Genomic DNA, 25,581 nt, shown 5'->3' with positions numbered 1-25,581 from the left:
AGAAGGCAGAGTTTCCCCTTTGCATGTCTGTTGTTACCGAGACTGGCTGTTACACAGCAGAGTACAGTGGGGCAACCAAGGTGGTCCACACCCTGGCAAGCTGAGGCTCTGCTGGCGTTTGCTTCTGTTTGGTGATTGCTGAGTATATTTCTTGTTACTAACAGAAACTATAGCAAATTATTGGGTTCTTTCTCCTCTCTCATTCCTGACAAGCACCAAAAATGGTCTCATAAATGTGTGTGTATGTGTGACCTCTGCTAGACCACTCCAATACATCTAAAGTAATAGACATTTATCTCATCTGACAGTGTTACACATTCAGTGCACTCATACTCTCCCCATCACTAAATTTTCTGGGCATGACATTGTCTGAATTATTGAAACTTCCTGGCAGATTAAAACTGTGTGCCGGACCGAGACTCGAACTGGGGACCTTTGCCTTTTGCGGGCAAGTGCTCTACCAATTGAGCTACCCAAGCACGACTCATTCTGGAAACCTCCCCCAGGCTGTCGCTAGGCCGTGTCTCCGCAATATCCTTTCTTTCAGGAGTGCTAGATCTGCAAGGTTTGCAGGAGAGCTTCTGCAAAGTTTGGAGGGTAGGAGCCGAGGTACTGGCAAAAGTAAAGCTGTGAGGACGGGGCTTGACTCATGCCTGGGTAGCTCAGTTGGTAGAGCACTTGCCCACGCAAGGCAAAGGTCCCGAGTTCGAGTCTCGGTCTGGCAGACAGTTTTAATCTGCCAGGAAGTTTCATATCGGCACACACTCCGCTGCAGAGTGAAAATCTGTCTGAATTATTATTGGCATTGGTTTGCTGGTCTTGGTGAATAAGACACTGAACTGTTGACAATAACTATTTTTCCTACCAACCTATTCTTAACTAACCTCTCTCCCATGATACTATGATCTAGTTGTGGGGATACCACCTCTGATTGTATGTTTTGATTTTATTCCCAGTTCACTTTGCTGACCCTCATTAAATCTAGACTGAGCATTTACACTTTGCTTTTCAGTATTTATATCTTATCTACCATATAATGGTTGTGTGTGTGTGTGTGTGTGTGTGTGTGTGTGTGTGTGTGTGTGTGTTTTGAGGGAACTCACCGCATTTGAGAGACAGTGGCCTCATCAGGTTGAAGAGTCGTGGGCCGCGCAGCAGCAGGTGTCTGGTGAGGTGCGCTGGCAGAGGTGGCGGTGGCAGCGGTGGTGGTGGCGGTTCTGGTTGTGGTTGTGGTGCTGGTGGTGGTGGTCCTCGGCTCTGTAACGACTGGTGCACTGCACATACAGAGAGGCAGGGTGTGAGCTGGCTGGGCGTGTCTTCGTGGGGATGTGGAGGTGGCTCACTACGGCCAGCACTGCTGAGGGACCGGACCATCCACACAGGGGATAGGGCTCCAGTTAATACAAATGAATTACCAGTAAGCTAATAACAATCAGTCGTACCATCTGAGCTTTCCATGGCAGTTGCTCAACCCCATACAACAGGTAGTTCAATTCTAGGTGCAGCCAGAAGGTACATACAATGCCCAATACTTGCACAAAACAATTACAGAATTACTGGACAGGTTAGCTCAGGTGCTATCACCATCAAAACTATCCAAACGGCCTGAATTCCACTCCACCTAAATTGTATGATGATGATGAAGTGCCATATTCCTTGACAGAGTGTAGGGGAATGACGAATGCACCCACATAATGTTACTGTCTTGCAGTTCCTCTGATCTCTTTTCGATATGGGCATTTCACTCTACAAAATGATTATTACAAGACCCCACTTGAAGCAACTGATTTGTAACACTGAGTCCACAATCAGACTAATATCACGATAATGTGAATATCGAAACCTGTTATAATTAGATGGCAGCTTGTAAACTCAAGTTTATTGCAATAAATGACTTTTTGGAAACTAAGTTTCAACTTCAAATTAAGTGACGAAAACATTTGTATTAAGACTACCATCCAGGATTCCAATTGAGCACCTATTGTCTCTGTTAACTAAGTACGAAAGATCTTTAATACCATTTCAGCCACAGGTAAGCGTGTGTGTGTGGGTGCATGTTGAAATGACTTGGCATTGTGTTCGTTGAGTCAAACCTAGCAACTAATAGGATTGTTAACTAAGTGCAATAATACAATACATATCCAAATATAGCAAAATGAGAATCTGAACTGTCGAGAAAAAGTATTTTGTTCCTTTACTGGGATCTGAATCCACCACCTCTCATTGTTTTCTAACCACAAATACATGTTAAACATCTGCTTAGTTTAGCTGTAGCAGGATGTGCCCATATATGAACTGGAAATAACCTAACGGAACATTCTGTGTGGGGTGGGAATCTATCCCTGCATGCTGCATGCACCGTCATTGTTGACTGCACACAAGATGATGTTGATTATCGAATTCTTTTTCGCCACTCGCTACGAGGTACATGTTTTAACTTTTCAAGCAATCATTTAAAGTTTTGTGTGACAGACTTGAAATCGACACCAGGTGTCACAGTTGACAAGACATGCAGAGGCGATAAAAATCAAAATTGCTTTTCTCCTCTGGTTTTATGTACACGACACAATGAAAATCTTTGCAGACAACCATGAATACAATGGATGCTAATAACTATGGACATATCCGTGGGAAGAATTTCTTAACACAAAAGAGCTTCATTACACCAGATGTGTACTGTTACATTCTGAGGACTCACATTAGCCTTTCATTCTACGTTTTTTGTCAGGACCAAACATTTTTGTTTTATGAAGGTAAAGCCAAATAGTTCAAATGTCCATCCAACCATCCTGTTTTAAGTTTTCCTTTATTTTCTTAAACTAAGCAATGCAAATACTGTGACCATTCCTTTGAAATGGCACTATCTATTTCCTTTCTAACATTTCAGAGCTGTAGATTCTACTTTGTCTCTAATGGTCTTGCAGTCGATGGGATGTTTGACACTTAATTACTTCTTTCTTTCTTCCTCAACATTTCCTATTGAATTATAGTGCCGCATGATGGCTAATTGGTCACATTTCGTGACATTTGGCAATGATCGATTGAGCCATACTGGTAAACCACCACATCAAAAACCAACTGAAAATGAGAAAATTATTTCCTGACGTAATTTCTTTGACACACTTACCACATACATGCACAAAATAATACAACAAAACAAACACATTTCCAGAATACAAAAGGACTCACAAGCTGAAAACTTACAAACACACACTGACAACACCACACAGAAAAGAACCAGATGGTACACCATGACCTACACACATAAGCAGAGCCAAAATAAAAAAAATACCACACCACACCACACACACACACACACACACACACACACACACACAAATGCGTACACAAACGGATCACAGATACTTCAATAATTACACTCTAAAGTTTTGCAATAACATTCAATCTTTGGTAAAAACATTTGACAGTCGGCAACAGAAACCAAAACATTGCATTGAAACAATCTTTCAGTTCATAGTGCTGTGGAGTGTGGGAAAAAACTGCAAATTGTCATTCATAAGAAGAACAACACCAAAAATGCAATGGGAGTGTAATATGTAAGAAATTGTCCACACAACCTGTAAGTACAGTTCAAAACATTACTACTTAATAGGAAATACCAACCACCAGAACTGTTTATAACCTATAGGCACAGTGACAAAAATGTAAATTAAATAGCTAACATATGTTCATATTCCAGGCCACTGATAACGCCTTGCAGAAAATAAACTCTAAACGCGTATGGCACTAAAATTGTGTTTTATTCAGTTGCTGTCAGATGGTCCATAAGTAAAAATTATCAATATACTGTGATGCACAAAATACTTCATGCAGCATTTTTGAAGGTTTAAACAACAATCCTTATGACCTTCAAGTGTACAATATTCAATAAGTCACTCCAACAATATTTTATAGCTACAAATAAAAAATTATGATTGATAAATATACTTATTCCAACCTGCATGACAACACGTCAGACAAATGTCTATGATATTATGCATGAATCTACTTGTTTCAGTTAAATTATGGGTGGTCCTTTTAGGCTACATGCATCAATTTAGTATGCTACATGAGGAAAAATGATGGACTTTCTTATGCACTTGCACGGTACATTTTTAGGCCCCCTTTTTCCACATGGAATTTATATGGAGGGATTATCTGTGCTACATAAGCTACATTTACTGAAGACAAGCCTCATCTTTGCCAAGATTGACGGTGTTAATAATAACATAAGAAATTATAATAATGAATGATCTCTTCAAAAAACTATTATAGTGGATAAACATGGCTGCTTAGTAGCTTAATACCACTTCAAAGTAAAAAATAAATTCCTTCTGAAATTATAATAAAGGGAAACCACTTCAAGAATAACAATGGATGCATTCTCAAACAACAGTCACTGCCTATGATTGACTTCCTTATATATCAAATGCATCTCTTCTTTTAGTAAAATTATAAGCCTCTATCACAATAATAAAGAACTAGAAAATAATTAACGTTCCTTGACACAATGCCACACTACTGCAGTTATAAATGTGACAATGATCCCTGGAGAACATTCTGGAAGTTTGATTGATACTTGTCGCTGAGTTTATTTTGTGCGATCTAGTGTTGGTGTAACTTAAACTCGTACTAGATCACACCAGCTCAGGTGGGAGAAAACACGTCCTGCACAAATTTCTGTAGCCTACAATAATGCCAGTAGTGCAGCTGACAATTATGTGATTTTATTTCAGTGATTACAAAAACAACTCTAAAGTACACATTAGGTAGCTGAGGCAACTAGTGACCATTGATATGGATTAACAAGGAAAAGAATGTTTTGTAAAGGCTGAAATAAACCTCCAGGGAAACGGAACGCTCATCCAGTGAGGAACAAAACAGTGGCACTGCATTGAAAGTAGTTTGGTGGTCTGTTAAAATTGCTCTACCTTCATTTTCTTAAGCTCTGTGTCCGAGTCACTGATCAGCCAAACACTTAACTAGTATTAACAGATCCTCTTTGCCTCAGGTGACTTCTGTTGAACAACATAAGGTTCCACTTTCCTTCCTAATCTACAATAAAGCAGACACTCCTTCACTACCTGCTGGAGGAGAGTCGGTGTATGTTGGGCCACGACAGAGGCAGACGTCCGGCTAGTGGAAGCTCACCATTATAACCTTTCTTGCACCAGAAATTTTACTTCATTCCTGAAACAATTGTCATGTAAAGTCACGGCAAACTTATTTGAACTTGCAATGTTGAAAATGTTGGTGCTGAACTGGGACTCTAACTCGGATATCTCTTTCTGCCATTTTGAACACTTTTCGGACAATACAGTTCCATCGTTTTGTTGGGTCCCCAACATTCCATAGTTATCCAGGTTTCAATGAAAGGGGAAGGTCTGGTTTTAAATACTGGTTGGGTACAAAAATTTTCACTGTGTAATTTCAAGTTGTAGCATTCGCACTGCAAGTAATATGTGGAAAGCAATAATGATTTTTAGCATTTGTGCATGCAACGTCAACAATAACAATTGGTGCCAATTTTGACTATGAAACAAGCAGAGAACGTTTTATCCTATCATTTCAGATTTATAAATTTCACTCCTAGTGGCTGGTGGATAAGTATTTGACAGGTGTGTAGCCAGTGGTGATAGCATATACAGGGTTAAGAGTCCCAGTCAGCACAGAACTTTTCCTCGCATAATTTCTAGTTCAGACATGAGCATATCTCACTGGTGGTGAAATAAACCGACATTGTGTATCTATATGTGGCTGGAAAACAACATGATATATGCTGGGTTCGAAACACAGCAGGGGAATACTTTGTTGTATAATCATTTCAGTTTCATCATCCCTCTAGCGGTGAAAAATTTTGACACATAAAATTATAACATTTTATTGTGCTTCATTCACAATCTCTGCCCAAAACAAAACTTTATGCCCCATCATATCAAGTTTGAAAAAGTGCATATGATGTTACATGTGGTTAAAATGATAGTTAAGATCTGTAGTGACCAGATTGGAGTCCTGGATCCCAGTCCAATACAAAAGCATGTAGTTTGAAGCTGAATCTTGCTTTTTGAAATGTCATTTATTGTAATTCACTTGAGTTTACAAGCACTGAGGATCACCATCTCTGGTAAAGGGCTTTCTGATATTTACATTACTGTGGTATTGGTTTTCATATGGACGATAATAGACAAAGCGCAAGAAAGTTATGTGGCTGCGTACAAACCAGGTGGAATGCAGTTCAGGAAATTTGGCTGCTTCTGAGCATGGTAACACACGCATATAAATTTGACAGGCACGACACTCGTCTGATTGTGAAACATTTCGTATTGTAATTAATGTGATACTTTGATCATCAGACATTCTTCAAAGCCTGTTTTAAAAACTGGTCTTTGAAAGGTACAGGTAACTAAATGGTTGACAGCGTGTTTCAAATTGAGCTGGAGAAGGAATTCAGTACAGCAGGTAGTAAGGCACAGTGAAACCCATGATTTGACAACAGAAAGAGGCTGTGGTTGTGCAACAGTTACATGTCATAACAGTATTACCACATTCATCTAAATTTCATTCATTAAATACGGTTGACAGGAATTTAAGTATTTTTCAAGTGAGCATCCTCACCTTGTAAGCACACATGAAACCATGGGGTAGTTAAAGTAAGCTGTGTCATTCCCCAGTGATGGAAAAACACACACTAATGTGTGTGTGTGGGGGGGGGGGGGGGGGTGATGAGCAATGTTTGCGATTGATGATTTAAGTTGTGCTGTGAACTTGCTACTGAAATAAAGTTTGTCCTCCACATACAGTAGGTATGAATGGTAAATTCCATGAGAATCTGATGTCTATCTAGAAGGGCTGGCATGGATACAAGGCGGAGTAGGATGAACATGGGATAGTGAGACATCCTCCCCAAAAAATGGGAAAACACTATCACTTCACTGTGTGAAGTGGACACTGTATGAAGTAAAAAATAATTCTGCTTACATGTGGTTTTATACATCTTATTTTAATTATCATTAAAATCATAGGCACATGTGGTGTATAAAATTTGAGTGTGACACTATGTATAATTTTGAGAGGTTGGGGGGGGGGGGGGGGTCAAGTGGAATCAGTGAAAGACAGAGGCAGTTCCAGAACCAAACATTGTATATCTGTCTGTAACTGACACCCAATAATGTGGGAAGTATGAGGCAGTGAACTAGGTGAAGATCACGACAAGAATCTAGTATACATCATCAAGAGAATTTTTAAAATGTACACAAAGATTACTGTTAGTAAAAAGATTACCGTTAACAAAATATTTTTACAACATAAGAGCTTCAGTCATTTCCCACAGCGTGTATAACGAGTTTGGAATAATATAATGTTTTAAATTTTTTTCAAGAATGTAAATAACAATTGTAATATGTTTATTGCTTAAACAATGAATTTTGATGTTAATCTTTATAGAATAAAAGAGAAAGACACTGAATGATTGACAACACTGGCTCTATGTTCATTACAATTGGTTCAGGGAATGCACAGTGTCATCTCGAACACAAGATTTCGAATATGTCAAATAGCACATAAAATACTACATAAGTATTAAAATCTAAATGAAAAATAAATGATTATTTACCAGTGTTAGTGGCTATTAGACTTGTATGAACATATGTAACTGTAAGATGGTGCAGAAAAATGGTAACTCTGGTCGCACAGACACTAAGCATCACAGACTATCAGAGTTGGAACAGCAACAACAATGGATGGGATAGATACCGTCATAAGGTGTGTCACAGGAGAATGGAAGCCTGTAGTGTTCACTGGGTGGCTATAGTGAAGCCATAGATCCACTGAAACACACACACACACACACACACACACACACACACACACACACACACACACACACACACACAGGGGTGGACACCTGTTCATCGAATACACAGTAAGGCACGGTATTCTGTGTGTCACAGAAGGGAACGTATCCAAGCACTGCGTGAGCTTTATGTAATGCTGAGTGCAGAGGCGAACAAAATGAGGTGGGAAGATTTAATTTTATGGGACCAGCTGGAACTGCTGCTAGGTCTGGCCTGTGATCCTGCGAAGTGGTCTCAGGCTGCAAGAGGTGTGAGCAGTCAGCCACTGCGGCACCGATGCTTACTTCACCTGGTTTTCTGAACATCTTCCATACAAGCCCTCACAGCAGAGCATTCTTTTATATAATGTGCCTTTAGAGCAATTAACATCTTCCGTGTACTGTCTGGATTTGAAGAGAACTAAGAATTATCTTGGAATAGTTACTGGCATATGGCTTGCACGTGGAAAGAAAGTGACAGACAACTACGTAAGAGCCAAAGCTGTAATACTAAGGTGTGAATAGTGATTACTCTGATAGTCTCCTTTACTAAACGAAGAAAATTCCACAGGTCAACATCAGCAACATAAAATTGTAGGTAAGTTGCCGCCCTCCTCTAATCATTCTGCATTACACTACCTTTCTCGAGGTGTCGGCTGTAAGTGACTTACTCGGTCATCATCTTTATGCAGCGTGCCACTATTCAAAGGTGTCTCATTGTCATCAGCCACAGAGGCAATGGACAACTTTAGAGACTACTTTATGGGAACAGGCCTACAGCAAGCAGTACAGGCTGCCTGTTGCAAACTACACCCATCGCTGCGTCAGCCTGTGCTGGGCAATACAGCTTTGTGTCCACAGCAGTCTGCCTCATGCTCTATTCACACAGTGAGTGTACCCTCTGTCATGACAGTTGATGCTAAAACCTAAACAACCACTTTCTGTATACATGTAGCTTAATATAATGCCTACAAACTGGCTCTTTGATGATTTTTGTTAGCTAACATACCTGGTAATGAACACTGTTCAGTTTAGGGGTTCACTGAAACTGCTACACGAGGGTAATGATAGCATTGTGAGCTATCGTGAAATGACTGTCTATGACGATGTATTTTACAGCAGACACACATCTAAGAAAATTCAGTGGGAAAAATTATACAGTTGGAAATACACACACCTAGAACCGAGAGACACTAATCAGTGGGTTGTCTCACACTTACCTGGTTTGTGGTGGTGGATCGTACAGCAACCGGCTCACTTTGACCAAGTCTTTTGGTTGATGAAGCATCGCTTCTGCCCACCCCTGAGTGGCCATCATCTCGAAGGGGCAGGTCTTAATAAATTCGATGGCGGCTCACCTGAGGTCACCGCAGGAGTGGCGGACTGCGAGGACGGCTGCGGCCGCCGCGGTCTCCACGGTCAGCTGAGCGGCCACCTGCCGCTCGCACTCCGCCTTCAGCCGCGACACCCCGTACTTATCTGCTGCAGCCAGCAGCTGGGGGGCCGCGCCGGGCAGCTGGGGGGCCCGCAGGGTGTACAGGTAGGAGACCAGCTGCCTCAGCACCGGGCCCCCGATGTCGGCAATCCTCACCACGCCAGTGCAGGCCTCAAGGGTGTCGTGGGCGAACATGGCCGCGAACACAGGGCTCCTATCCGCGAGGACGGCCCTGTGCACCACCAGCCGAGTGTCACCTGCCTCGAGTATCACCATGGCGTCGTCCCCGGCGTCCAGGAGTGCACCCAGGTCCACAGCCACTGTCTCTGTGATGTCCTTAACTGCTTCCATTGCGGACGATTCTGAAACACGGAGCAGCCGTTTCAGCATACAGGTGACTGACGATGCTTCTACGAGTGACAGCCACACCTGTCTCCAGCGACAGTTGATAAATACAGGGTGAGTCACCTAACATTACCGCTGGATATATTTCGTAAACCACATCAAGTACTGACGAATCGATTCCACAGACCGAACGTGAGGAGAGGGGCTAGTGTAATTGGTTACCACAAACCATAAAAAAAATGCACGGAAGTATGTTTTTTAACATAAACCTACATTTTTTTAGATGGAACCCCGTTAGTTTTGTTAGCACATTTGAACATACAAACAAATACGTAATCAGTGCCGTTTGTTGCATTGTAAAATGTTAATTACATCCGGAGATATTGTAACCTAAAGTTGACGCTTGAGTACCACTCCTCCGCTGTTCGATCGTGTGTATCGGAGAGTACCGAATTACGTAGGGATCCAAAGGCAACGGTGATGGACCTTAGGTACAGAAGAGACTGGAACAGCGCATTACGTCCACATGCTAACACCTTTTTATTGGTCTTTTTCACTGGCGCACATGTACATTACCATGAGGGGTGAGGTACACGTACACACGTGGTTTCCGTTTTCAATTGCGGAGTGGAATAGAGTGTGTCCCGACATGTCAGGCCAATAGATGTTCAATGTGGTGGCCATCATTTGCTGCACACAATTGCAATCTGTGGCGTAATAAATGTCGTACACGCCGCAGTACATCTGGTGTAATGTCGACGCAGGCTGCCACAATACGTTGTTTCATATCCTCTGGGGTTGTAGGCACATCACGGTACACATTCATCTTTAACGTACCCTACAGAAATAAGTCCAGAGGTGTAAGATCAGGAGAATGGGCTGGCCAACTTATGCGTCCTCCACGTCCTATGAAACGCCCGTCGAACATCCTGTCAAGGGCCAGCCTAGTGTTAATTGCGGAATGTGGAGGTGCACCATCATGCTGATACCACATACGTCGACGCGTTTCCAGTGGGACATTTTCGAGGAACGTTGGCAGATCATTCTGTAGAAACGCGATGTATGTTGCAGCTGTTTGGGCCCCTGCAATGAAGTGAGGACAATGTTTCAAGCGTCAACTTTAGGTTACAATATCTCCGGATGTAATTAACATTTTAGAATGCAATAAACGGCACTGATTACGTATTTGTTTATATGTTCAGATGTGCTAACAAAACTAACGTGGTTCCATTTAAAGAAACGTAGGTTTGTGTTAAAAACATACTTCCGTGCATTTTTGTATGGTTTGTATTAAACAATTACACTAGCCCCTCCCCTCACGTTTGGTTTGTGGAATCGGTTCGTCAGTATTTGATGTGGTTTACGAAATATATCCAGCGGTAACGTTAGGTGACTCAACCTGTGCAGTCCATCCTTAGTCGGTTCCAGCAGTATCACACCCTTTCTGTCCGACGGATGCCATTGGTGAATAACAGCAAATCTTTAATAATACCATTTTCAAGCTTTACCTTTTCTATCAGCATATTTCATTTGGAGAACAAGCTCCAGAAGCGGCAAGGACATTATTTCCATCATTTTTTCTACAGTGCAATGTTATTTGGTATGGAAATGGTTTGAAACAGACGTCTACCAAAATACTAAATAGGCTGTACAGAACTATAGTATTACTCTATTCAACGAGATGTTCTCTTTACTTCTCCTGTTATTCAAGAAAACAACACTGTTTTATGACCTGAATCTGTATTATTCGTCATTTAACAAGCAGTGATGCGTGTACCCTTGCAGGAGTTGCTTCACACAGGGGATGAAGCCCGTGCGTCGGGAGACTGACTCGTGCGTTCACAGTGAAAGGTCGTGAAGTGGGTTCAGCCGAGTACGCAGTTCAAATTGTCATCCACCAGGGTACAGTAGCGGACAGACACATTCAAGAAACAGTCAAGGGAATGTTTTTGTGAAATGTAATGTTTATTTCTTGAAGGATTTTTCTTTTATGTTTGTACAGTTTTGTGTATGTTTTTAGTAGTGTGGATGATGCGTGAATGTGGTCTAAAGTAAATATGTAGATCATTGTTATAGTGACAAACGCCGTACGAAGTAACGTGAGAAATTCTTAATACACTGTGAATGAAGACGACGGGGAATTTTGTATTATAGTGTGTCAAGTATGTTTATGGTAAAGGGAAGCTAATTTCAGTGTAAATGAAAACAGTTAATAATGTAAAGTATAAATAAAGTACCAGAATGTTAAATATTTTGGAAAAAGTACAGTTCGAGTGTGTTTATTGATTTGTTAGTCATGAAAAAAGCGCGCTAACACAGGAGAATAATATTTTTGTATTGGCCTTAATGCAGACTGAGCAATCAGAACAGAGTATTCTTCACGCATCTCTTCTCTTGCAAACGGAGAATGCTTACACCAATCCAAGAAGTCAGAGCCCAGCCTTTCAATGGTACGGTCGTGTGTAGTATGAGCTCCGAAGGAAGTAGTCGTTTGCCAGTTTCATGTCTACATGTGCTAAGTGTCTCAAAAGTGCTTTACAGTGAAGGTAAATAAATTCATTCATAGCGGTATCAACGAGCAGCAATACGGCAGGGCAGCGCTGCCAACTTACACGACAAGCGGGGACCCTGAAACTGGGACGGCGGCAGACGGAGGAGGTCTGACACTCAGTTTCTGCACGCCGAGGCTGCAGCATTCGACGAAAGATAAGTTTGTTAGAACTGTTTTTGTGTGTGTGTGTGTGTGTGTGTGTGTGTGTGTGTGTGTGCGTGTGGGCGCCCGAGCAACTAGCACACTTGAATAGAGAGGAGGAGTAGATGTTAAAGTAAAAGAGGAGGTTTTTGAGGATGTTTCTTTGTTATTTACGGACGGTGAAGTAGACTTTGCTTCAAGTACGTCAGTTGATGTAACTAGTGGAGACAATGAAGATCCTGAAAGTCACATTAAGCCGGCCAGAGTGGCCGAGCGGTTCTAGGCCCTACAGTCTGGATCCGCGCGACCGCTACGGTCGCAGGTTCGAATGCTGCCTCGGGCATCGATGTGTGTCATGTCCTTAGGTTAGTTAGGTTTAAGTAGTTCTAAGTTCTAGGGGACTGGTGACCACAGCAGTTAAGTCCCATAGTGCTCAGAGCAATTTGAAAAAAAGTCACATTACGCATGAAATCGGTAACAATCAATTGCGTGATGACAATATTGCTAGTGTTACTGAATCAAATGTGGATACCAAATTCGGAATAGTACCGAAGGAAAAAGATAAACAGGGAACAGTAAAGCAGAAAATAGAAGAAAGAAGATATGTTTGCAGCATTAATGGATTCTATGAAAGAGGGACATACTAATTTGGCTGAAACAACTGATCAGAACATCAATGGAAAACTTGAAAAGCAGACTGCGGTTTTAAAAGATATGTGGGAAAATGATCTGAAGTCATTAGAAAGTAAAGTGGATGGCAAAATTTCTGAAGTTGAGAATAACTGCCAACAATCCACTAGAACTGTAGAAAGTGAATTAACAGATGCCTTGAAAAAAGTTGCTATTGGAAACAAAGAAAGGGCAGATGTGATAAAAGAAAGAGTGCAGAAACTAGGTCAAAATAACGGCAATAGAGTGTGTGTGTTAAGATCACAAACTGTTAGGCAGTAAAATCAGTTCTGAATATGCCAAATGTATGACTGAAGTAAAAAGTGTGTCCGACTGAATGGGCGTGACAGAAGGAAATGTGCTTCAGCTAACTAACCAGGTAGAAGAGGTTGAAAATAAGTCTGGTGAGCACAGCAGTAGATTATGCCAAGTTGAAACTAACCTCAGATACGGAACTAACAGTAGTGGGTGTAGTTTTGTAGCAGCATCATCTGAAATATCATATGTCGCCACCAGGCAGTTTTCACGTTTTGATTCAACAGAAAATGTACATCCAAAAGAATTTTGGAATGACTTCGAAGGAGTTCTACCTACTTTGTGGTCAGACAGACAAAAAGTAGGGTTCATTACCTCTCAATTCTAGGAAGAGGCTAGAATTTGGGGGGTTATCGCTACTAAACAGTACGATACTCTATATGTATTTAAAGAGGCGTTTTTTAAAGAATATTGGGGCAAGCAAAAACAAATGGAGTTGCTAAATAGCTTCTGGGCTAGGGAAACGTTTAATCCCAGGAAGGAAAGCTTAAGAAAGTTTGCGTTAAAGTGGACGACAAACTTTTCATATTTAAACAACAAAGCCGAGACAGAAGAAATTGTTATGGGCCTGGAAGGTAAATTGCCCATGAACTGGCGAAACAAAATTATTGCAGCTCCTAGGGATGACGTTTATAAATTCATTGCTGTTTGGAGAGAGTTGACAAGTTGTTCCATGAGGAGGAGCATGCAAATCGTAACATCAGACCACCAAATAATGCAGAACCGCGGCAGAATGCAAACGTTAACAGAATTGGTGTGTACCCCGGAAACAGCGGCAGGTGGCGCTACCCAGCAAATGATAGGCGAAATAATGGGGAGCAGGTGCTCAATTATCGGCCGTATTCTCCGGTGCGAGAGGATGATGATGCGCCAAGGTGACAGCAAATGGTGGTAAACTTAAGAAATGGTACAGAATCCGTTAAACTAAATGCCGTCTGTGAAGGGCTAGCGTTTACAAGATGGGAAGTAGTAATCTGAACCCGCTAGCAAAACCCTTGGTACGTGTTAGAACTAAACAGGCTGGGACTCTGTGTGAGGAGCAGAAGAAGGTAGTAACAACAGACGAAACGAGCTATATACACACATCTGTACATTTAACGGTGGTCTAGAAGATTTTTTGGACAGACATAAAATAAGCACTGTATTGCAGACAAAACGGGTGATGAATTAGCGGAGAACGTCCTTAGCAACCAAGTTGAAGTCTAGTCATGTTCTGGGGAAGGAATAAGTACAGAAGCTGCAGAATTACAAGAGATTGGTGATGTCAGTATAGAAGAAATACTATTGTCTATAAATGACATTTGTGAGGCTATAAGGGAGAGGCAGGAAAATGGTGACCAAAATGGCGGTCAGCCAACTAATCGTGAAGAGAGAGAGAGAGAGAGAGAGAGAGAGAGAGAGAGAGAGAGAGAGAGATTGGGGGGTGGGGAAGGAGAACACGGAGAATGGCGAAACGCCGGAAAATTTTTTTGAGCTGTCATTAGTGAACAGAATAAATAGTATGGGGGAGAAAAGTGATGTGGGTAATTCTGCAAAAATCTGTGTAATTTCTGGAAACAGGGAAGATTTCGATAGAAGAGAGGTTGTGAACGATTTTTTGGAGCAGGGTTCTGACACCAGCAATGAAGGGAAGGTGTTGAGTCAGCCAGTAACCAGTCTGCAAGTGTGGAACGAAGAAGTGCAGTGCTTGGCAGATAGTGGCAGTGGTTTACGTGCTGTGGGTAAAAGTTTGTTAGGATCGTTGCCAAATAGAAATGAAGTTGTAATGATGCCAGTAACGGGGCTGCAGATAATTGTAGCTACAGGAAAAGTTAAAAACCTGTTAAACAGGAAGTTCTGTTGCGATTAAAAATAAATGGTGTACTCCATGACTTCCTTATAATCGCTGATCTATGTATAAAAATGCCAATTGGCGTAGGTTTCTTTAACCAGTACAAAAAGAGATTAAGTTTTAATGAAAATGTATTTTTTGAAAGTAATAGAAAATGACTTAACATTTAAACTAGTTGCCCATCCAGCGGAAATAGTAATTTTATTTCCTCAAAAATGTGAACGCACGTTTTCACAAACTCACTTTGGACTAAAAAAAGGAAAAAAAATGCAGGACTGGTGGTGTTTACGCTGACCCCCCCCCCCCCCCCACACACACACACACAAACACACACACACACACACTCACTTAGCGTTAAATGAATGTTGCTTTCGTTCTGTACAATTTTACTCCTTGTTTTCCACATGGCTAATTTGCGTAACAGAAAAAATGATACGCGTAGAAAATTCTTTCTACATCTACATCCGCACTCCGCAAGCCACCTGACGGTGTGTGGCGGAGGGTACCCTGAGTACCTCTATCGGTTCTCCCTTCTATTCCAGTCTCGTCTTGTTCGTGGAAAGAAGGATTGTCGGTATGCTTCTGTGTGGGCTCTAATCTCTCTGATTTTATCCTCCCGGTCTCTTCGCGAGATATACGTAGTATGCAGCAATATACTGCTGGACTCTTCGGTGAAGGTATATTCTCGAAACTAACAAAAGCCCGTACCGAGCTACTGAGCGTCTCTCCTGCAGAGTCTTCCACTGGAATTTATCTATCATCTCCGTAACGCTTTCGTGATGATCCTGTAACGAAGCGCGCTGCTCTCCGTTGGATCTTCTCTATCTCTTCTATCAACCCTATCTGGTACGGATCCCACACCGCTGAGCAGTATTCAAGCAGTGGGCGAACAAGCGTACTGTAACCTACTTCCTTTGTTTTCGCATTGCATTTCCTTAGGATTCTTCCAATGAATCTCAGTCTGGCATCTGCTTTACCGACGATCAACTTTATGTGATCATTCCATTTTAAATGACTCCTAATGCGTACTCCCAGATAATTTATGGAATTAACTGCTTCCAGTTGCTGACCTGCTATTTTGTAGCTAAATGATAAGGGATCTATCTATATATTTGCGGCACATTACACTTGTCTACACTGAGATTCAATTGCCATTCCCTTCACCATGCGTCAATTCGCTGCAGATCCTCCTGCATTTCAGTACAATTTTCCATTGTTACAACCTCTCGATACACCACAGCATCATCTGCAAAAAGCCTCACAGAACTTCCGATGTCATCCACCAGGTCATTTATGTATATTGTGAACAGCAACGGTCCCATGCATGGCTGTCTTCACTTAGCCGCTGCAGCTAGGAAAGGCGGGTGACCTTGAACGAGCTTCGTCTGGCTGCCACCAGGGCACGAGGGATCGCGCTCTAGTTCTAAGAGAGCGCGATCCGCTGAGAATGCTTACTTCCGGCGCCGCCATTGCATTTATCAGCGCGCTTACTTCCTGCCGCGCCCATCTTATCAGTAGTTACGTCACTGCATATGAGGCAGCTGCATGTTATTCGACTCGAGGCAGCCGCACTGTACAGACAGCCACGCCGTACCGCAGGAGAAGACATGCAAGAAGATCAAGACTGCCTGTTTACCAGAGTGTGGATACATTTAATCTTACACCAAAGAATACAGCACAACAGCAACTACTGGAAGGGCCTGTTGTCTTTGTAGGGTGCAAGATCAATTTTTCTTGTACTACTACAGAAGTAGTTGCTGGTAATTCTTGGTTTACTGTAGCAATAATTAGAGGAGGTGATTCTGCGCTTGGAGGACTGGAGAGTGTCAGATCACTCGTTCTTCAACATCAGTTTATAACTTTGTACTCCAGCTCGTGTGACTTCCTTCATAGAGCCAAAGTCATGATATTTGAGGTGTTTATGTTCGACGCTGCCTTTTTCTTTACACTTGTACAATTAAAGCTTGAATCTAGGATTGTGGTTACACCAAGACAAGCTGCATTGTGGGAATGTGTTTAAGGTTTCCGACCAACAGAGACAAAATGTTTATGAACCCCAAAAAAGGCACGCCATAAGATTATGTAAACGCAAACAACAACGTAACACACGAATCAGCAGAATTTTTTTCAACGAACCCTGCGGCAGAATAGAAGGACTCACCCATGAGAAACTCTTCAGTTTCGATTGGAAAGCGCTTGGATTACTGCTAAGATGTTTGAATTCTTGTGGTAGCTTATTTAAAATAGGCGCAGCAGTACACTGCACTAGAGGCAAGGGAGTGCGATCCTGTAAAATTACTGATTCTTGCTACAGGAAACATTACGAGCTTTCCACAAATAACTTACTGTAACAGAAAACGAGTACTTCTGAACATTTTCATGTATGACATCGGTAGCACCTATTATCACAGTGGGTAACGCAAAGTTGTTCAATGCGCTAACAGTTTCGCAAACCGTCGACTTTTACACGCATGTTCGGCACAAACTGTTCTCCTGGTTTTCTGACGACCGACTTTCTCTCTCGTGGTACTAATCGTGTTTCGACGTCTGAGCTCCTGGTTCGGTTCTCGCCTGATTGGTTCGTGACTGCAGTCCAGAAACGACTGCCGCTTCGATCGCGTGGTCTGTACGGCCGGCAGAAACCTTTTTGTTCTAACTTAATCAGATTTTTACGTTCTGCACAAACTGCAACACCGTTACAGGTTTTCACGCTAATTAAGGCCGTGTAAGCATGGTCTCTTCCGAATGTAGTTTTGACCAAAATGCGATTCCGGTAGCCGGTAGCTGGAGTCCAGAGTTTTTCTTTATCGTGCCTTTTGCGTTGCTCTGCAGATATTTCCATAGCAAGTTCCATACCGTGACAAATATTTCTTTATACCTAACCCAGAGGTGAAACAGCAACTTTCATAAATGCAGCTTTGAAACTTTTTAATGCAACGAAATATTTTCTTAAAAATGTTCATCCCCTATTCCACTCCCTTAGGGGTTGAATTTCCAGAAACACTCAAACACGTATTTTTTTATTTTCTGACAGAGAAAGCAAACACTAGTTTTCGTAGTTCTAGCTCCAAAATTACCTTAATAGAGACATTTCTCAAAAATCCTTCGTCCCAAATGGTTCAAATGGCTCTGAGCACTATGGGACTTAACATCTGAGGTCATCAGTCCCCTAGAACTTAGAACTACTTAAACCTAACTAACCTAAGGACATCACACACATCCATGCCCGAGGCAGGATTCGAACCTGCGACCGTCGCAGTCGCGCGGTTCCGGACTGCAGCGCCTAGAACTGCGAGGTCACCACGGTCGGCCCTTCATCCCAATTTCACCCCCTTAGGGTTGAAATTTCGCGCAATCTTCTTACACGCACCTCCTGGAGATTTCCAGTTTCGGTTTGGGCTGGGACATGATGGGTCAGACAGGCAGGACATTCCCTTTTATGCAGAGAGATTATTAATTAATAATCGTACAGTAATTTTTGCTCACGAACTGACCTGGTGACCGTTCTCGAGTTATTTTCCGTCTAAGCTTATGGCTGATAACGTTTATTTATTCCATACGTTTATCTTTCGTTACTGTGTAAAAGCAGTCGCACAGTAACAATTCGTTTACAAGTCTATCTAGATTTTTTCGTATTTTCATTATTCCTCGGAACATACGCGTTTCCAAAGTAACTGGGAAAATTAGGCGCACGCCTCATGTAAACATCCTAATTAAACGGAAGTCCAGCTGCGTTATAACTTGCGTAGTTACAGTTTAGCGCAAGCCGCACCTCGACACATGTTCAGTCATTCTGCGTATATTTCGGGTGACCTAACACAGTTATTCAACCGCTGTGAAGAACCGTAACCGAACTGTGTGTGGCATCTGGAGCAGAGAACAAGTTTTTCAAGCATTTCTCAAGAGAACTTTCAGGGATTAACGATCTCTAAAATGTCGCTGCACTGCTGTTACGGTTTTCCGGTAGTGTCAGACGGTGTGCACCGCGTCAGCCCAGAGGGAGCGGCAGGGCAGCCGGCTGTGCTGGGAGCGGAGTGTGTGCGCATGCGCAGCGCCGGTCAGCTGGCTCGCCAAGAAAAGAGTCAGGCATCACGTACCGCTCACGGATCGGATCGGATTTATTTCAGCCACAGACGACACGAAAAGAATTTTCCTCGACATGGACTTTTAGTAACTTCCAATTTGGGTAGAAAATTCGACGTTGGCTACATAGATTTTATTTCTCATTTTATTATTTGTTGTTATGCAGGAAAGCTCCCGAACCAGATACGCATGTTGGGTGCGACATTAGACAAGTAAAGGCAGCAGCATGGGCGTTCTGTTCCTACTTGTCTGCGTTACTTGATGCACTGTTTTTTTTTTTTTTTTTACATCATCTTCAGTCCCCCCCCCCCCCCCCCCACACACACACACACACACACACACACACACACACACACACACACACACACAGACAAAATGCGACACTGTAGTTCATCTCATATCTGCTACACGTTGTCAATATTTCGAAATTCTGCCGTCCGTTACCACTCTAACACACAGCATGTGACACAGCGTGTCCTACAGAGACTGGCATTCAGGATTTGTGCAGCAGTTTCCGCAGTCCATGGTCTCGTGGTTAGTGTCCCAAGTTCGATTCCCGGCCGAGTCGGTGTTTTCCCTCTCTACGGGTCTCGGTGTTTGTTCAGCCACCATCATTGCCGGTCGGTTTCACCGCCGCGCAAACCGACAAATTCGAGTGAAACAGGAGGTCTTTCTCCTACCGGCCGAGCAACCCCAAACGGGATCATCTCCCGGTCAGTTCACTTCATTTTTAGGGTTCCAGGCTAGGCGCAAATTGAGGCGCAAATTGAGACGCATATAGCGCGTGTGGCGCGACGCAGCGCAGCGCGCGTTTTCCTAACTTCAGGTTCAAATGGGGCCGCGGCGCAAACTGCGACGTGACGCGACTGGGACGCGACGCGCGCCTGCGCCAGGTCGCGCGGCGTTGTGGTTGCGGCACAGTTTCTCGCGCCGCGCGTCACGCGAGCACAGCGGGAGGTGGTGAGGGGGGGGGGGTGGGGGGGCAGGAGGAAGGCAGACCTGCCGTATGCTCACCCCGGCATGGCGCGTATGGGCAGTGGAAGTATTGCCCGTCCGAAAAATACAGCCTTATGGTATACCGAATTTTATTAACACTGAGTAGTGTTTCGTCTTTCGCCGTTCAAGCGCTCCATCTATTTACATTACTACATAATAGTTTTCAGTTGCAAATATCTCTACAGTTCTTTTGGTTTGTTTCTTCTTTTGTCAAGAACAATGGACAGTTCAGTAACTGGTGAGCCCTTATCCACTGGCATTATTATCTTCTGCCTCCGCCATGTTTTCAGATCGTAAGAAGGGATAGACGATTCATCCTGAGGGTAGTGAATAAGGAACTAAGGAATAATTATAAAATCAAGTGATTTAGAAACGAGGCAGGAAATTAAAATAAGGATATCTACTTGCTGCCTGTAATGCTGACGTATCTCTACGATCTGCTGCAAGAAGTCGAAGAGGCGTTATTTCCACAGGTATGACCTCTTTCTGCTTCTGATAAACGTCGAAGATATGAAGTACATAGCTTTCACTGTCGTTACTTGGATATAGGTGTAATAAGAGACATTATAGTATGTACCTGTGGACATTACATTTCCACTGCAAGCTAGAAACACTCGAAAAGCAGTCAGAAATAGTGTTTCAATTGGCTCGCCAAGATGAGAAACAGCATTTCAATTGTTGCATGCACATTATTTAGCATTAATAAACTAATTATACAAATGAAAAAAAATGGTCGGTATTATTACGAAAGTAGGAATATCCTAAAAGAGTGTGGTGCTTAGATATATTTAATTTGTTGAAATGTACTGCTGACAAAGGGAGATCTACTTTCATGACAATGTTCTTCGAACTGCAGCTCACAAGGCACACATGGCCAGCGTCTGCATTCCTGTCGCGCGTATTATCCTCTGCTGCTGACAATCCACTGACCAGTGTGTTGTGCGACAGATCAATTGTTTCCTTTTCTCAGTAACAACTATTTCGTTCGCCATCACACAGTTTGCGCAGCCGTAGGTGAGTAACCAGCATCCGGCAGGTGCGTATTATTCCGCCTGAAGGAACGCTCGTCATTATTTTAATACTGCACAGACAAGAGAAGCAATAAAATCCTTTGGTAAGCTTCCATTCCAGTCCCTCAGTGTTAGACACCAATGGGTTACGGGCATTCGACCAAAACTCCGACATAAGTGGTAATTAATTTTTGTGTGAGTTAACCTTTTCTCATTCGAAGAAGCGTCACCATTTGTGTGTAACGGACACACTTCTGTTGACAATTTTAATTGTACTTTGTCAAAACACAGTGTAATTTGCGCAAACTCATCTCACAGCAGCTACTGCGGCAGAATCCTGAAACAGAGTGACTCAGATAACAAGTAACTGGCAATCACAGAGGTCAATAGCTTACGAAAACCTCAGTGTCGGTTTGTAGTAACATAAGACAAGAAATTTCATCTTTATTTTCATACTAGGAAAATAAAATGAGACACGGTTGTAGCCTATCCCCGATGTTATTCAATCTGTATATTGAGCAAGCAATAAATGAAACAAAAGAAAAGTTAGGAGTAGGTATTAAAATCCATGGAGAAGAAATAAAAACTTTGAGGTTCGCTGATGACATTGTAATTCTGTCAGAGACAGCAAAGGACTTGGAAGAGCAGTTGAACGGAATGGAGAGTGTCTTGAAAGGAGGGGTATAAGACGAGGATAATGGAGTGTAGCCGAATCAAGTCGGGTGATGCTGAGGGAATTAGATTAGCAAATGAGACACTTAAAGTAGTAAAGGAGTTTTGCTATTTGGGGAGCAAAATAACTGATTATGGTCGAAGTAGAGAGGGTATAAAATGTAGACTGGCAATGGCAAGGAAAGTGTTTCTGAAGAAGAGAAATCTGTTAACATCGAGTATAGATTTAAGTGTCAGGAAGTCGTTTCTCAAAGTATTTGTATGGAGTGTAGCCATGTATGGAAGTGAAACGTGGACGATAAATAGTTTAGACAAGAAGAGAATAGAAGCTTTCGACATGTGGTGCTACAGAAGAATGCTGAAGATTAGATGGGTAGATCACGTAACTAATGAGGACGTATTGAATAGAATAGGGGAGAAGTGGAGTTTGTGGCACAACTTGACTAGAAGAAGGGATCGGTTGGTAGGACATGTTCTGAGACATCGAGGGATCAGCAATTTAGTATTGGAGGGCAGCGTGGAGAGTAAAAATCGTAGAGAGACCAAGAGATGAATACACTAAGGAGATTCAGAAGGATGTAGGTTGCAGTAGGTACTGGGAGATGAAGCTTGCACAGGATAGAGTAGCATGGAGAGCTGCATCAAACCCGTCTCAGGACTGAAGACCACCACCACCACCACAACAACAACAACTAGCAAAATCTTGTTTCGCTAGCTGTCGGTAACTGAAGAAATTAGTACCAATGGAGTCAAAAAAATAAGAAGGGAAGTATAAGTACTGATATATCGCCAAAGATAAAGTTCCCTGTGTTTACGAATTAGCAAAATACTCTCCTTGTGTGCTATCATTCGCCAATCTTTCGTTTCGATGTCTCGAGCGGTTTAGGAGATACGAGAGATGTTGCGCGTATTTCATTCTCGCGGGCGTGAGACTGGAAGTGAGCGCGCTACATAGGATCCGTTTTCTCGAGATCGGAGGCAGATGGAGACCTCCTCCCAAGTCTACACAAAAATTCAACATGTTGGCTAAATTTCAAACGCAACAACATATAGTGTAACCAAACGCAAAATCGTAGCGACCCTTATTTTTCATTGCAGGCTTTTCGAATTTTGCGTAGCGTCTTACTATAATGTGTATATCGAAATAAGTATGACAATTAGCGAGATGATGGGCACTTGGCCAGGAAGCTGCCATATAACGCTACAAGCAAGTAAAAAATTAAATATTTTTACTGAGTAGTTTCTGTAAAATCGTTTGAGAAAGAGTACAGTGTGCGCGCGCTTCGTTTCTGTGAGCGGAGAGCGCCGTCAGCCGGCGCGTGCAAAACACGTGCACGCGTCTCGACATGCGTTGGTCACGCGCGCCACGCGTGATTCGTGCGCGTCGCGCTGTAGCCTCGTGTCGCGCCCAGGCCTAAAGACGGCCCTTCCTCAGCAACGGGCGGGCTGGCACCAGCGGGGCTCTGGTGGGAGTGTCGTGGACTCAGTGGCGGCAGGAACGCTCTGCGGAAGCGTGGAGCAGGAAAGAGGACGCTGGCCGCCAATCGACGAACCACACTCACCACAAAACCGTACAATTTGTGTTGTCAAAGTACGCCAGCATGTCAACAATTACATTATTTATACCATCTGAAGGAAACTGTTCTTCCACCTGTAAACCGTAAATTTTAAGTGGTCCCAGTGTTTCCTGTTACGAATGTACCGGTATACTCTCATCTGCATAATTGTTAATTCGTTACATCGCCCCTTACGCGTAGCAATCAAATCTCAACATGAAGTACTGAAAACTAATATTGTGATGCATAATGTAGCAGAAATGAGTTACCACCTGCACTTTACGGTGTGTGGTGGAGGGTATTTCGTGCACCGAGGCCATTCTACTCTGCGCCTCGCTGGCTTCCCGCCCACCCCCGCCGACTATCACCAGCGTGGCCGCGTGACGTCACCTCCCGCCGCTGCCGACCCTGGACTGGCGACACGCACTTATCTGCACCCGCCGCGCGGACGCCCGCTTCCTGCCGACAAACCGCAGTGCCGCAGTGCAAGCGTGTCTCCTCGACGCTTTCAGGCCTGCGGCGAAATGAGCGAGACGAGAAAATTCGAGAAACTGCAGCCTACACACGGGCTTACCGACGAAGACGCCAGGCACGTACCACTCGCGAGCGGCACATCCAAGGCGGATGGGAGCAGTCAGTGATACCCTCTGCCACACACTGCCACGCGGCTTGCCGGCACGTACATACAGACTTAGGTGTTGGACTTGCAAGTTTGCTGAAAGTCCTACAGCGGCATGAGGTACAGTGCAGAGGTCTCACAAGTCACAACCAGTATACACCCCACCCCACGCCCGATTCTGTCAAGACTACAACTCGCACTTATACTACACGTGTAATCTATTACTTTACAAATGCGCCACTGTCTCTAATATTTGACGTTATGCATGGAAGCGAGAGAAACTTTTGAGGAGGTTTGAGATAATGTTCAAACTTTGTTGCAAGTTGCCCAGTGCTGTCATTCCCAGACGATGGATGAACGTATCGTGGGTTATTTGGGCTCCACGACATGCGATGACAGTCTCCGTATCTGTCTCGTTCAGCGTAATACTTGTCTCGCTGTAAGAGGGCTTTAAACACAAGTTTGGACGTATTAGCGAGCAGTTTACGACATAACTTTTAAATTCGCCGGATAACAGTGAAATACTGAGAATAAAATTTTTGTTGCCTCCAGAAGTCGTTTGAGGCGCCTTATTTAACGGCATAGGTTCACCTACGTAACTATTTGTAAGAGGCTTGTACAGACGACGTGGGCCATTTCTAGTTTGATGTAGGCTTGTCGATATAAACGAATTTTATTTAGCCAAGACGGAGTCCGAAGTATCCTACTTACTTCACCAGAGTACTTTCAGTCACAGTTTCACTTCTAAACATGGAATAAAATTTCCAGAGTGAAATTTTCGCTCTTCAGCGGAGTGTGCACTCGTTTGTTGATCCTTGGACTCAGTTTTTTTATTACAGAGGCCAAACACCTCTCTGACCGAACACGCTGAGCTACCGTGCCGGCTTACCTGAGCTACCGAAGCACAACTCAAAACACCTCCTCATAGCTGTACTTCCGCAGCAGAGCACTTGCCCGCGAAAGGCAAATGACCCGAGTTCTGGACTCTCGGACCGGCACACAGTTTTAATCTGCCAGGAAGTTGCGTGCAATAAAGTTTGTTTCGCGAGAGGCCGTGTCTGAGGGAGCAAGTAATTTTCTTTCATTTCTATTCTGTCACTTAGTAGCAAGCTGACTTTATTGCACCTAAATGAGATGTGAAATGCATGTTGCTGCCTTTTCAGATCACTACAACGAAAAAATTTGTTTGTTTTGAGATTAAACTGAGTACATGCTGTCAATTATAACAGCTGTCTGTACTTTGCCGCTCTCTACACTGAATTCAACTATTAGTACCGGCATCAGTTGCAACATTTTTTGCAAACAAATCTCGCACTCTTCAGACAGCACGGGGCGACTGCGCGCCGCCCCCGCCTGCTGCTGCGCCCACACGCACACCCGCCCGTCCTGCCGTAGGAAAGCGACTGAGCGCCGCCTCGCTGTCCCACAAGCGGTGGGCCGGGCCGGGGCAGCGGCTCTCGGGTCACGTGACCCCCTCCGCCGCAAGCCACGACCTTGGCGCTTCGTGCAGCGTTTCATTGCTTTTTC

General features: G+C 43.3%; 1 protein-coding gene and 1 non-coding gene across 2 annotated transcripts in view; one reads left to right on the top strand and one right to left on the bottom strand.

The window, feature by feature from the left end:
* The first annotated feature begins 650 nt into the window (after window positions 1–650).
* Window positions 651–725, top strand: Trnaa-cgc. The gene has a single exon. It is a non-coding gene; the product is annotated as a tRNA-Ala (tRNA).
* Window positions 726–1,081: 356 nt separating this feature from the next.
* LOC124553662 (protein roadkill-like) overlaps window positions 1,082–25,581 on the bottom strand; it is a 52,693-nt gene continuing 28,193 nt past the window's right edge. The window contains exons 2-3 of the mRNA XM_047127542.1: window positions 9,190–9,628; window positions 1,082–1,274 (exon numbers count right to left, since the gene is read on the bottom strand). Coding sequence (XP_046983498.1) covers window positions 1,100–1,274; window positions 9,190–9,617 — 603 coding nt within the window. The 5' untranslated portion in view covers window positions 9,618–9,628 and the 3' untranslated portion in view covers window positions 1,082–1,099. The remainder of the gene's footprint in view (window positions 1,275–9,189; window positions 9,629–25,581) is intronic.

This window comes from Schistocerca americana, chromosome 11, assembly GCF_021461395.2.
Source record: "Schistocerca americana isolate TAMUIC-IGC-003095 chromosome 11, iqSchAmer2.1, whole genome shotgun sequence".
In the NCBI taxonomy this organism is placed as follows: Eukaryota; Metazoa; Arthropoda; class Insecta; order Orthoptera; family Acrididae; genus Schistocerca; species Schistocerca americana.
The sequence above is the reverse complement of the archived record's forward strand: the minus strand, read 5'-3'. Positions and strand labels throughout refer to the sequence as shown.